This window comes from Giraffa tippelskirchi, chromosome 7 (assembly GCF_054371585.1).
Source record: "Giraffa tippelskirchi isolate mGirTip1 chromosome 7, T2T-mGirTip1v1.2.pri, whole genome shotgun sequence".
NCBI classification, from domain to species: Eukaryota; Metazoa; Chordata; class Mammalia; order Artiodactyla; family Giraffidae; genus Giraffa; species Giraffa tippelskirchi.
Window position 1 is genome coordinate 140,632,385 of NC_137281.1, and position 13,760 is coordinate 140,646,144.

Sequence of the window (13,760 nt, forward strand, 5' to 3'; positions counted from 1 at the left end):
CTCATGCATCGAACATGGAATGGTGCTCTGTTTCACATATGATAATATACATGTTTCAATGCTATTGTCCCAGAACGTCCCAACCTCACCTTCTCCCTCAGAGTCCATAAGACTGTTCTATGCATCTGTGTCTCTTATTCTGTCTCACATATAGGGTTATCGTTACCATCTTTCAAATTCCATATATATGCATTAGTATACTGTATTGGTGTTTTTCTTTCTGGCTTACTTCACTCTGTATAATGGGCTCCAGTTTCATCTACCTCATCAGAACTGATTCAAATGTATTCTTTTTAATGGCTGAGTAATATTCCATTGTGTATATGTACCACAGCTTCCTTATCCATTCGTCTGCTGATGGACATCTAGGTTGCTTCCATGTCCTGGCTATTGTAAACAGTGCTGCGATGAACATTGGGGTACACGTGTCTCTTTCAATTCTGGTTTCCTTGGTGTGTATGCCCAGCAGTGGGATTGCTGGGTATACTAATTCTTGAGACCTGGACAGCCAGGTCTCCATACCAGGCAGAGCAGGCATACTGAGAAGCCTAACCCCTAACCCCTCCGCCCCTGCTTCTCTCTGTGTCTCACGCCAGATTATTAATACTTTGATTACACGTTAGACAGACTGAATCTTGCTTTCCTCCTAATGTATTTTCATGATGGACTTAACATCTTCATGTCAACAGTACTTTTTTAAGATCTTGCTGGAAAGATGCTATTTTTGGAGAATGCTCAGAGGAAGCAGCTGCTCCCATGTGCATCTCACTCCATCCCTTTATCCTGATGCAGCTGGAAGAGTATCTGGATCTCTCCTCTCCAGGGGAGTTTCACCTCTCCCATCCTTTCCTGGTATCACTATCACCACAAGCCACTCGTGCCTATATATCTGTTTGCATCCTTTGGGCGTGGGGTGGGGGGTAGAAAATGTGAGGACTGCTTTTCTAGAACAAGGTAAGCTTTCTCCCTCCTCATGGTGCCAAAGCCCCGTATTTCTCTGGTTTTTGTGCCCCTTCTCTCCTAGCCTCTCCAGCTTAAGAAGTTCTAGGACCCACGTTTCTCTGCAACTGATGAGAAGCTAACTTTACACAGCTTCTTACTAGAATGGTAGCTCTGGGAGAGTAGGGAGTTTGTTTTGCTGCACTGTCCTCAGAGCCTATAACTATTTTTTGAATGACTGCCTCACTCCCAAGGTGCAACTTATAAAAAAATCCACATCTTCATCTCTCACCCTCTGTACTAAAAACCCAGAGAGTAAACAAGAAGGCGAATGTGGCCCGTTGTCCACAGCACTGTCTTATTTATTGTCTTTGTTAGATGTTAAGAAAGCAACACCAAGGCCATATTTCAAACAGCAAGAAGCAGTATAGCCAGGCCAGCTCCTCACACTTGTGCACTCCTTGCATCACATGGTATGCCTGATTCACTTGTAACTCAATCTTGATCCATTTCTAGAAAATCCATACTCAACGGAACACTGTAGGATCTTACCCACTGCTGCCAGATCCACCGCAATCTTCCATAGCTCTGTTCACAGATAATCATGAGGTCACAGCATACGGCTGCTGGGCTGGGAGAAACTCTTGCTGCCTTGATGACTGGGAGAGTGTTCTAGTTTCTCTTAATACTCGTCAAATTCTGCTTCTGCGGCTATAATTTTCATTACATCACTTCTCAGCTCTAAAACCTACAAGGCCTCTTGTGTTCTTCAGAATCGAGTCCCAACTTCTCTGCTTGACTTACACGACTCTTCACCATCTGGCCCCACCTTGCCTACCCAACGTAAATTCTTATTACTCTCTAATACATACTCTTTTCCACAATCTATGGTTGAGTCATGTTGTTTGTTGCCTTCCCCAAGTATTTTGCTGGCTCTTTTTTTCAACATGCTTGAAAATGGACTCATACATTTGTAAAAACATGGACTTAATTTTTTTTAAAGCAGTTTTAGATTCACAGCAAAACTGAGCATAAAGTACAGAGATTTCTTATATACCCTGTCCCCACACACGCAAATTCTCCCCCACTATCAGCATCCTCTGCCAGAGTGAGTACATTTGTTATAAGTGATGAACCTACACTGACACATCAAAATCACCCAAAGTCCATAGTTTACATTAGGGTTCACTCATGGTGGTATACATTTTGTGGATTTTGACTATAATGACCTGTATCTACCATTATAGCTTCATACAGAACAGTTTTTCTACCCTAAAAACTCTCTCTGCACCTTCTTCTTATAATCCTATTTTCATCATCATAAATAATGGAAGTTCTACTTTCTTCCCCAAAACCCTTCCAGTAACTGTAGTCCTCACAGATCTCTCCTTTCCCAGGACTCTTGCTGTACCGACAGGTAGGGACACCCTTGACAATGCCCTTATTTCATCCTTCCACGTTAGCTCCCTCTCTGTAACTAGAGTGGAAACTCCTAGTACTTGGATTCCCCCATTGTGCCTGTGTAGGAGTTTCATAAACAGGGCCACCATACTGAATAGCTCTGGGGGTCTCATTCTCATAATATCCATGTGAATAGGGTCCCTAGAATTAGGTAGCTGGATTTAGAAAAGGCAGAGGAACCAGAGATCAAATTGCCAACATCCATTGGATCATAGAAAAAGCAAGAGAATTCCAGAAAAACTTCTGCTTCATTGACTACGCTAAAGTCTTTGTGTGGATCACAACAAACTGTGGAAAATTCTTAAAGAGATGGGAATCCCAAGCCACCTTACCTACCTCCTGAGAAACCTGTATGCAGGTCAAGAAGCAACAGTTAGATCTGGACATAGAACAACGGACTGGTTCCAAATTGGGAAAAGAGTACGTCAAGGCTGTATACTGTCACCCTGTTATTTAATTATATGCAGAGTACATCTTGTGAAATGCCCGGCTGGATGAAGCACAAGCCGGAATCAAGATTGCCGGGAGAAATATCAATAACCTCAGATATGCAGATGACACCACCCTTATGGCAGAAAGTGAAGAGGGACTAAAGAGTCTCTTGATGAAGGTGAAAGAGGAAAGTGAAAAAGCTGGCTTAAAACTCAACATTCAGAAAACTAAGATCATGGCATCTGGTCCCATCACTTCATGGGAAATAGATGGGGAAACAATGGAAACAGTGAGAGACTTTATTTTCTTGGGCTTCAAAATCACGGCAGATGGTGACTGCAGCCATGAAATTAAAAGACACTTGCTCCTTGGAAGAAAAGTTATGACCAACCTAGACAGCATGTTAAAAAGCAGAGACATTACTTTGCCAACAAAGGTCCGTCTAGTCAAAACTATGGTTTTTCCAGTAGTCATGTATGGATGTGAGAATTGGGCCATAAAGAAGGCCACAGAAGAATTGATGCTTTTGAACTGTGGTGCTGGAGAAGACCCTGGAGAGTCCCTTGGACAGCAAGCAGATCAAATAGTCAATCCTAAAGGAAATCGGTCCTGAATACTCATTGGAAGGACTGATGCTGAAGCTGAAGTTCCAATACTTTAGCCACATGATGCAAAGAAACAACTCATTAGAAAAGACCCTCATGCTGGGAAAGATAGTAAGCAGGAGGAAAAGGGGATGACAGAGGATGAGATGGTTGGATGGCATCACTGACTCAATGGACATGAGTTTGAGCAAGCTCCAGGAGATAGTGAAGGACAGGGAAGTCTGGTGTGCTACAGTTCATGGGGTCACAAAGAATCAGATACAACTGAGTGACTAAGCAACAAGAATTATGTAGTACCATAGCCCTGTTCCAACAAGTCCTTGGTTATTGAATAAATCCCAATCTAGGAACTGAAAAGAAACAATTATCCTAATCATGATTCAATTCAATTCTTCAGGTGATGGCTAAATAGCTAACCACCAACAATACCAAAATCAATAATGATTGACTGAGGCTGATCCTACCCTCGAAGGAATTATAGTCTTGTAACAGAAAACTAAGTAAACAGATCACCATAATACAATGTGAACAGTGCTAATATATAACTATGTATAAAGAATATAGCACTAAATATGTAACTTGAAGAAGCAGCAAGAATCTATCAGGCCGGTGAGTGGGTAGAGGACACTCCAGCAGGAAGAGGGAAAAGTGAAACCAGATGGCATATTTAGAGACTTGCAAGTCATACAATTTATTTCCCAGTGATAAAACTGGAAACACAATGGTTAAATGATTGCCTATGCTCCCAGGTAAACTGATAGCAGATCATTGGTACAATAGGACTGCGTATTCACTCAGTAGCTGCTTCTGGAATCAGAAATGAAAGAATAGAGCCCTATCCTGCTTAGTCATCTCTTGCTCTTCTGAGGACTGGGTGGGATAAGCCCCAGAGCCAGTGTATTTCTTTCATCCACCCTGTCCCGTGTTGCTTTGTGCACAATGGGGTGGACCATCCGGGCAGCAGGGCTGGGTCCTCCCGAGTCCTCCCTGGACAGCCTCAGGAATGGGTCATAGTTCTCTATAGGCCTCCTTTGGGAGCTTGCACTGTTTTGGCCTACTTCATGAATTTCTTCTTCCTCTTCCTCCTCTTCTTCTTCTTCTGCCTTCACTTCCTCCTCTTTCTCATCCTCTGATTTTGAGGAGATATTAAATGTCTGGTTAATCAGCTAAACACCAGTGTGAGCAAACATAGGGCAGTTAATGCCCCTCACACGGCTTCCTTTTCCCAGTCCCAAGCAAGGTGGACAGTCGTCGGCCTCCATGTTGGAGTCTGGACACGACTGGGCTGTCACAGTGCATGGCCCAGTCCCAGGGTATGAAAAGGGTGTCGAGGTCCTGCTGGATGAAAGGGCTGAAGCCCCGTGTTGTGATTCTGGGCACCTCTAACTTCCCCCTTCTCTGTTTCCGCAGTTTCATCACCAGCAGGAGTCTGTTTGAGGCTTCTAGAGCTTGTCTTTGTTTCACCTGGGAAAGTCCCTTCAGGGAGAGCGAAGATCTCCCCGGAGGAATGGCTGGAGGCCTGACCTCTGTCACCTGAATTGTTTAGATGAAGAAGCCCCCAGAGGGGTTAGGAGGGTGATCAATTGGGAACTTAAGGAGCAAAGACCTCTGTCTCCCTCTCCTCCCTCTGTTCATTGTGCTCAGAAGGGCAGCGGGGTCAGCGGTAGCAAACTGAAGGGCCAGCTAGCCGTGCCTTGCAAGGCGCTCGTTTTGTGTTTCAGTAATGAGCGCTCTCTTTCTCTCCTTGGATGCACTCAGATTTCACAAGTTACAGGGAACCTGTCAACTGCTGTTTTCATTGTATGGGACTCACAGGGAACTTGGGTATAGGGCAAGCTTGTTTCAAAGAGAGCAGGGGGAGGAAAAGTGCTGAATAGATGCAAAGCGCTGTCATATGCAGATCACAGCCCCAGTTGCTATGGGACACCTCTGCCTCCCCAAAGGGCAAGATGCTGAAGTCCTGTGTTGACGTGGCTGCTTCCTTGGAGATGGGAATGCCACTACCGAAAGGGCACAGCCAGCAAGGCTGCACTGCCTCGGGCTCCCCGGTTTGCCACGGAGCCCGGCTTAACACAGCTTGGATCCCAGCAGCCTCTGCCCCCGACTGGCTCTGCAGTCAGGAGCCTCTCACTCAGGAGCTGAGGGAACAGGCCCAGTAACCCTGGAGGAGTGGAGACAGGCAAGTAGAAAGGGGGTCTCTTTAAGGGCCACCAGATCTCTGCTCCCAGACGAGCCACCAGAGCCCATGGACCCGAACTGGGACCTGATGTGAAAGGCAGGTTTTCACCTTCTTTGTTTGCCGTGCCCTCTGAGAACACTTGGCAGTAACACTCCTTTCCTGATGGGTTCGTTTTGTAGCTGACAGACATTGTTTTCTTTCTCCTGTTTACCTAGAGTGACCCAGAGTAACAGGACGGGCCGTGCCCACAAGAGGGAAGAGCGGGCCTGCCCTGGTGGCCCTTGGCTCCCCACACCCAGGTCCCTCTGCCCTGCATCCACCTGTGGAGACAAGGACAAGCCCGGGGACTGTCCTGCCTGGAGCAGAGACCAGAGCAGGACCTACCGAGGAGTCCGACACTAGAGGCGCACCCAGAATTAAGACTCTCTCCATAAGACTCTCTCGAAGGGGTCCTTCAACTGGAGGTCCTTGGAGTGAAGGTATCTGGTAGAGTTCATGATAGAACCTAAAGAAACCAGGAGAGAGTCCTAAGGGAAATGTTGCCAGCAACTGTTTACTGAACCCCTTACTCTATCTGTAGTTAAAGGGCCAAAGCATGGCCCTGTCTTTGGGGAGTCTAAGAGCTGCAGCTAATCCAGGAGGTAGGGCCAGTGCCCTTGGCAACATGTTGTGACCTCCTCCTTACCCTCATGTTTTCAATCCTGTGCCCACTTTTATCATAGCTTAGCTTCTCCCTAACCTACTCCAGTATTCTTGCCTGGAGAATCCCATGGACAGAGGAGCCTGGCAGGCTACAGTCCATGGGGTTGCAAAGAGTCGGACATGACTGAAGTGACTCAGCATATGTGTAAGCTTCTCCATACCAGGACTGACAAGATACATACTTCAGTCTAGGATTTTACCCTCAAAGAGGCCTCTATGCAGTGAGAGGGTAACTTCTGTGTATGTGGGACTGTGGAAGGTGCTTAGCAAGGCTGAAAGCTCTGTGCAAATGTAAGACATAGTGACCCTTCTAGGAGGAATCTCAAACATTGGCAGAGGTGAGAGGCAGGCTGGAGCACAGGACAGGGGACCTTGTGAACTAAGGCTGTAGCAGCAGGCTGAGGGCCACATATGCTGCAGCCCTGGGATTGACCGTGTGGAAAAGAGAGTTTAAATCGTTACTGTGTTTGTTTTCTATTTCAGCTATAACACGTTGCCACAAACTAACTGGCTTCAACAGTACAAATTCATTATCCTGAAGCTCAGATGCCTGACATGGGTCTCACTGGGCTGAGATCAGGGTACTGGCAGGGCTGTGTTCATCTCTGTAGGCTCCAGGGGCAACTCCTGTTCCTTGCCTTTTCCTGCTTCTAGAGGCCACCCACATTCCTTGGCCTGTGGCCCCTTCCTCCATCTGCAAAACCAGCAATGGAAGGTTGAATCTTTCTTACATCTCATCACTCTGACCTCCCCTTCTTCCTCCCTTCCATTTTTAAGGACACTGTGGTTACATTAGGCTTCTCTGGTGGCCCAGTGGTAAAGAATCCACCTGCAATTCAAGAGATGCAGGAGTCACAGGTTTGATCTTTGGGTCCAGAACATCCCCTTAAGAAGGGCATGGTGACCCACTCCAGTGTTCTTTCCTGGAGAATCTCATGGTCAGAGAAGCCTGGCAGGCTATAGTCCATAGGGTCACAAAGAGTCAGACATGACTGAAGCAACTTAACATGCAAGTACATTATTACATTGGGCCCATCTGGATGATCTAGGACAATATGCCTGTTTTAAGGCCAGTCAATTAATAACCCTAAGCTGCCTTTTCCTTGGAAAGTAACATGTTCATAGGTTCCAAAAATTAGGACATGGGCATCCTTGAGGGCCCATTATTCTGTCATTGGTTAGTTGGTTGGTTATTAGTCAGTTACTGGTTGTTTGGTTGTTGGTTGGCTGTTTTCTGAGACAAACCCCTGCCCTCCACACTCACTCAAGAACTGGATAATCCCATTTATAAGAAGAAGGGAAAAACAAGAGTGAGAGGCTTCTAAGGGGAAGAAGTGAGGCAGACACGGGTAGAGAATATCAATGTCGTCCCACTGCCTGTCAAAATGACTTGATAAACCACAATCCCAAGAATAAGACAGCATATGATTCTGGAGAAGTCTGTTAGTCCATACACCCCCTCAGACCCTGGTGCATAGCTGGATCATTTTCCATGAAAAAATTTAGCCTCAAGTTCTTGGTTTCTGTCCTGTGTCCTCTGGCTTAGAAGCAGAGATGCTTGTAACCCGTTCTAAAATGTCTGGTCAACCTTTTGAGATAGTATCTCTAATCCAAATACACTAGTGGATTTTGCTAAGTGTCCAGCAGTCCCCTGGAGCCTCTCAATTCCTCAGAGGGTTTTGATCTGTCTCCTACGCATCAGCCCCAGCCCTGCTTCATGAACTGTGCCCAGCAGCCTTCAGGACTTCATAGCTTGCAGGCTGGACTGTGTCAGCAGCTGCTCTGCTTCCTACCTTATTAGAAGCTGAAGCTTGCTCTTTAGGAAGTCCATCAAAACCCTTGAAGTCAAATGTAGATATCCTCTGCCCCTGAAGATATTGATCTCCCATCTCTAAACTGCATGTGTCCCACTAACAGCATCAGCAGCAGTGTAATAATGGCTGATGCTGGAACACTTCCTGTGTGCCAGGCACTGTGCATGTATTACCTCATTTAATGCTTGCAACCACCCTAGAAAGAGCCCTATGAAGAATGGGCACTAGTCTGTTTCACCGATGAGGAGACAGAAGCAGAGAGAGATTAAATAGCTTATCCTAAGTAAAGGAGGGTTTCCCTGGTGGCTCAGTCAGTAAAAAAAAAAATCCAAATGCAGGAGACCCAGGTTCAATCCCTGGGTCAGTAAGTTCCCCTGCAGAAGGAAATGGCAACCCACTCCAGTATTCTTGCCTGGGAAATTCCATAGACAAAGGAGTCTGGCGAGATATAGTCCATGGGGTTGCAAGAGTCAGACAAGACATGGCAACAAAACCACAAAGTAATGGAGCTCATATGAGATGGACTCAGGATTCAAACCCAGGCTGTGGAGGCCCATCATCCCTCACCAGGATTACTGCTGTAGTCACCCTCTTTTCACTTTACTCTGCTTACCATCCACACCCAACAGCCAGAGTGATGCATGTATATGAGATTGTGTGCCCCCTGTTTTCAGAAACTTCCAGTGGCTCCCATCTGACTCAAGAAAAGCCAGGGGCTCACAGTGGCCTACAGGCCCACATGATCGAGCCCTGCTCCTTCTCTGCTGGCACCTCCTGCCATCTCCCATCCCTCTCTCTTCCTTTCTAGCCACACTGGGCTCCTTGCTCTTTCTCCTGCCTTGAACATGCTAGTCTTTCTCCCTGGTTGCTCTCCCCAATCCCCATATCTTGGCTCATTCTCTTCTCAAGGGAACAGTCTACATAAAGAAACAAACAAACAAAAACCACCTATATTTGTGGCACCCTTACCCAAAGACTCCCTAACCCCATTCCCTGGCTTATTTCTCCATAAGATTGTCACCAAATAACACATGAGATACGTATCTGTTGTTTATTATCTGCTTCTCCCACTGGAAGCAAAGCTCCAACATGTACTCATGGATGAACGAGTGAAGCCCCAGGACTCCCCTGAAGACCTCGATGTTCAGGGGGGGCTCCAGCCACCATCCAGATCCCTGGTCCCAACCTATGCCTGTTCCTGGGCCACCTGGTGAAAGATCTGCTGTTCAGCTCACAGATGAAGATTTAGCTTCCTTCTGGGGCTCAGTTCCCACCACGAAACCTGGCATGTATTTGGAGGCTAGGATGAATTTTCCATTCTCATTGACTGCTGGGGGATTTGAGGGGAGGGGTACTCACTCACCTGTTGAAAAGACTCTAAAGCTCTTCCCTCTATCCTCACCTGACTCCAACAAGCCAGATGGACAAGCAGCTACATCTTCATAAAGACCACCGCTGGCCACTTGGGTCTAGCTCTCAGCCCTCAAGACTGAGGGCGTCCTTGGCACTGGGGCCTCTATGTTGAATCCACCAGGACCGCCCTAATGAGAGCCCGCCTGGTCAATGGATCCTGGGCTGGGAAATAAGAATGTGTTACTGAAATGGCCCCATGGTTTGAGAGCCCCATAGGAACAGGTTCTGGGCCTGTGTCCCCCATCACTGTTCTCCAACAGAGAGTAGTCTTTTTATTTATTTTTTTTATGGCTAATGGCAAGGCTGCACCTGTGGTAACCTCGTTAGTCTGTTCCAGAGCTCCACAGAGAGAGGTGAAAGCCTGCCAATTTAGCCAGGGATTTTTCATCTCATGCTGCTAGGTGTAGGGGGACTGGGGACTCAGCCAGACTCCAGGCTGAGAATCCACAAAAGTTTGGGATCCAGCTGATCTGGAGTGAAATGAGCTCAGGGAATCTTTCTTTGCGTCTTGGACCCCACTTGGTAAGTTGAAATTGATCACTGGATCAATCCCCAGCCTCACAGATTTCAGCACATTGAAACACAGATTCTGTTTCTTTCCCTATAACCTCCCTCCTCACTTCCCCTTGTACACCTTTGCTGAGCTGGGACTATCCCAAAGAGGAATGCTCAGTAACTGCCAGGGCCCTCTGAACTGCTCATTCTAGAAACCTCTAGAAGCCAGCACCCACCCCTGTGCCTGGCCTATTCGCCCAACAGGCAGCCAGTTTCATCCTTCATGGATTGCCAGGTTTTGGAGAATGAGATGTTAAGACCTTTGCAAGAAGGCTGAGGATGCATAAACATAAAATCCTTGTTCAAAGGCAAGTCTCTTTGGCATCCTTCCCATGCTGCCTGGTGATGAAGAATGAGTCTTACTCTAGGGACAGAGACACTAAAGCTGTGGGCATGACTAGCCCTGAGGGATGCAGGGAAACATTCTCAGGGAATGATCCAGGCCTTGGTACTTGAGAGCTTCTAGTGTGGGAGATATCTTTGCCTCTTAACAAGTAGATCACTATTGCTCCTCTGAACTCTATTGTTGGATTGAGCTGTGTTGGAGGCAAGATCTGGTTTGGACTTTGATTCAGGGCAGGAGCATGATGTGAGGTCAGCGAGGGGTCAGAGATGGGCCTGAGCTGGATCTCTGCCTCTTCATTCAAAATCCATGCTCTTTACTGCGTTCTTTTCTGAACTCAGTACAGCAGATCCCAGCATGCAGATATTTCAAGAGCAAGAGAAGACATTTAATTTTCTCTTATTTAGAAACAAGCCTGGTTGAAGGAGGAATAAACAGCGCCATTCTGTTTGTGGTTTGCTGAGATTCCCTGGAAAGCAAGCTCAGGAGGCTGGAGCCTGCGTCAGAGCAGGAGAAACCAGTGCCCTCTGCAAGATACGTGCAAACAGAAGAGGCTTCAGAACTGACTGGGAGTCATGGAGAGGGAAGCAGAATTTCCAGTTTGGGTCCAAGTCTTTTCAGGCCTTGACCTTTAACCGAAAAGCCAGAGAACCAAACTGATCTCCATGATGACCATGACTCCAGAGGAGATCCATGGGCCAGGAGATGGGGGGAATGCTAGGTTTGCATGTCCAGGGTCACAGGAACCCAAGGAACTGCCCTCCTCTTTGCAGGATAACTAAAGCAAAGCTCCTGGTTCCTCCTCATCCCAAGACCTTATCATGCCCTTGTCTGTGACTTTAATCATTTTGAAAATGAAGTCACAAAAAGGATTAACTAAGGATGAATCCTGTCACCTCTACTCTAGATGATTTCACAGTGAAATGTAAAGTTATTATTCTGGTGATTTTACTCATTGTTCCACTGATTTTTCCTTAAAAAGAATAACAAATTTGAATCTCAGGCTGGTCCTTGCCATGAGGTTCTAAATCCCAGGCCAGGGTTCCTACCTCTCTCTTCACACCTTCCTCCCACCTCTGCCCAGATTCCACATTGCAGCTTCCACCTACCTGGACCTGGTCTGAGCCCTTCTGCCTTCAAGCCATTCTACCTGCCATGTTGCTTCCCTGCTCAAGGCCTGGGTTTTGTCTCAAAATGAAGGGATAAGGCTGGTCCTGGAGCGCAGCCCTTCCCTGGTGCCCTGTGGTGGAGGTCAGCCTCTTCGCTGACATAGGGACCAGCTCAGCCCACACACCCACCTCCCTGGCTCTGTCCTTTGGTCCGTCTCCTTGCCTTTCTCTTTTTCTTGTCTCATTTGGAGACAAAAATGTGTCCCTGCTGAGAGTCACGTTCTCCCACGGTGCATTTCTCTCAGTAAGGGAGCTGTTCCTGACTTCATAAAAATACATCTCCTCCTTCTTTCACCTTCAGTACAGCCATTTGGAGAAACCGGACTCACGTCTTAAAGGGACCACGTGTTGTCCTTGCTTTTTTTTTGAATAGACCAGATGTAGACAGAGTAGCCTAAGATCATGAATGATCATTACAATCCTAACAGTTGCCATTCACGGATTGTCACTTGCAGGCTCAGTGCTAACTAAGCTCCTTGGTGATAGCTCGGCTCAGTAACTTGTTGGGGGTGACCCTGGGTCAGCCTGACTGCAGAGGCCACTCCCGGAACCACCACACAGAAAGGTTCCTCTATGCCTTCTCTCTTCTCATCTGCCTGGACCCTGCCCTACAGCACCCACCCACCCAAGCATAGCCAGCTTCTTGAGATCTACTTGCTTGGCCTACACCTCTGGTTCACAGGCTCTGAGGCCTCAGAGCCTGTCATCAGCACACGATCGTAATCACCCACAATCTACCTGTGTAGCCTGGCTTTCACGCCTTCAAAAGGTCTCCCATTGTATACACCTTAAGTCTCACTGGGACACCAAGATCTGCCCATCTCCAGGTGCAATAGAATAGGTGTGCAATCCATTTCCAGCCATCACTCACTCCCAAGGATGTTCTTGATTTAGGAAATCTGTACCCGAAAAGAACCAGCCTTTGCTGTGGGTGACCTGACTTGCCACCAGATTCTGAGCATGACTCTTCAGTACTGCAGAGAAGGACCTCAGGGCTCCACCCTCAGACCCCTGCTCTTCTCTGTCTTCATTTACTCTCTACATGATCTCATGCTGTCTGCCAACAGCTCCTAAACTGAGTCTCTGGCCTGGACCTCTCCCCTAGATTCCAGAATTGCATATCTAACTGCCTACTTGATATCTCCACTGGGATACAGCTCTGGGTCATGTTCATATGAATGTATCCGCAATCAAACTCCCAATTCTCATCATCCCCACAGCATGCTCTGCCCTCAGTCTCCTCATATCAATAAAAGGTAACTCCATCCTTCCAGTTTTTCAGGCCAAAAGTTTTAGAGTCCTCCTTGCCTCCTCTGGGAATATTACACCCTGCATCTCAGCCACTGGCAAATCCTGCTGGCAGTTCCTTCTAAATAAACCCAGAATCCAACCATCTCTTACCACCTCGATTGCTCCTTTGCTGGTCAAAGCGACCATCATCTCTTGCCTAGATTATTGCAAAAGCCTCCAGCTGGTCTTTGCTTCCAGCCTCCCATGCCTCCCTTCAAACTATTCTCATCACCGCAGCCAGAATGATTGATTTTAAAACATAAACCGATCATGTCACATCTCTGCTCAAAGTGTTCCGGGCCTTCCAGCCTCACTGAGAGTAAAGGCCAGTGTGCTCGTGGTGGCCTGCAAGGCCTGCCTGATGGGCTCTACTCCTCCCCTACCTCTTCTTGCCTTCATTCTCTGCCCTGCACACTGGCCTGTGTTCTTCCTTCTGCATGATGGGCTTGATTCCACCTCTCCTTGCTGATCCCTCTGTCTGGAATGCTTTATCCCCTAGATCTTTGTAGCTAGTTCCTCATTTCAGGTTTCCAAATTATCAACTTATCAGAAAAGGGTTTGTCACCTCCCTCCAGAAAAGAGCAACTTTGTCACCCCTCACCGCTTTATTTTTCTCTCTAGCACTATTGTCACCAGATAAATGGTATTTGTTTATTAGTCATCTCGCCCTCAACACACACACACACACGAATAAGAACTTTGTCTGTTTTCTCCAAACCTATATCCCCAACACTTTGAATAATGCCTTCCATGTAGTGAGTGCTCCATTAAGTATTTAATAAGTGAATGAATGAATGATTTGTCCTCGGTGGTAGGATCAAAGCTGAGGGAATGTTGGGTGTGGAATTTGTTTTGCTT

General features: G+C 47.0%; 1 protein-coding gene across 8 annotated transcripts in view; it reads left to right on the forward strand.

Annotated features, from left to right (window-relative positions):
- Positions 1–13,760, forward strand: part of RAD51B (RAD51 paralog B) — an 814,189-nt gene that overhangs the window by 696,361 nt on the left and 104,068 nt on the right. The window contains exon 11 of one of the 8 annotated variants that reach the window (XM_081513469.1): positions 5,832–6,144. The exons of the other annotated variants lie outside the window; for them this stretch is intronic. Coding sequence (XP_081369595.1) covers positions 5,832–5,836 — 5 coding nt within the window. The 3' untranslated portion in view covers positions 5,837–6,144. Of the gene's footprint in view, positions 1–5,831; positions 6,145–13,760 lie in introns of those variants that run through there. 8 annotated transcript variants of the gene reach the window in all.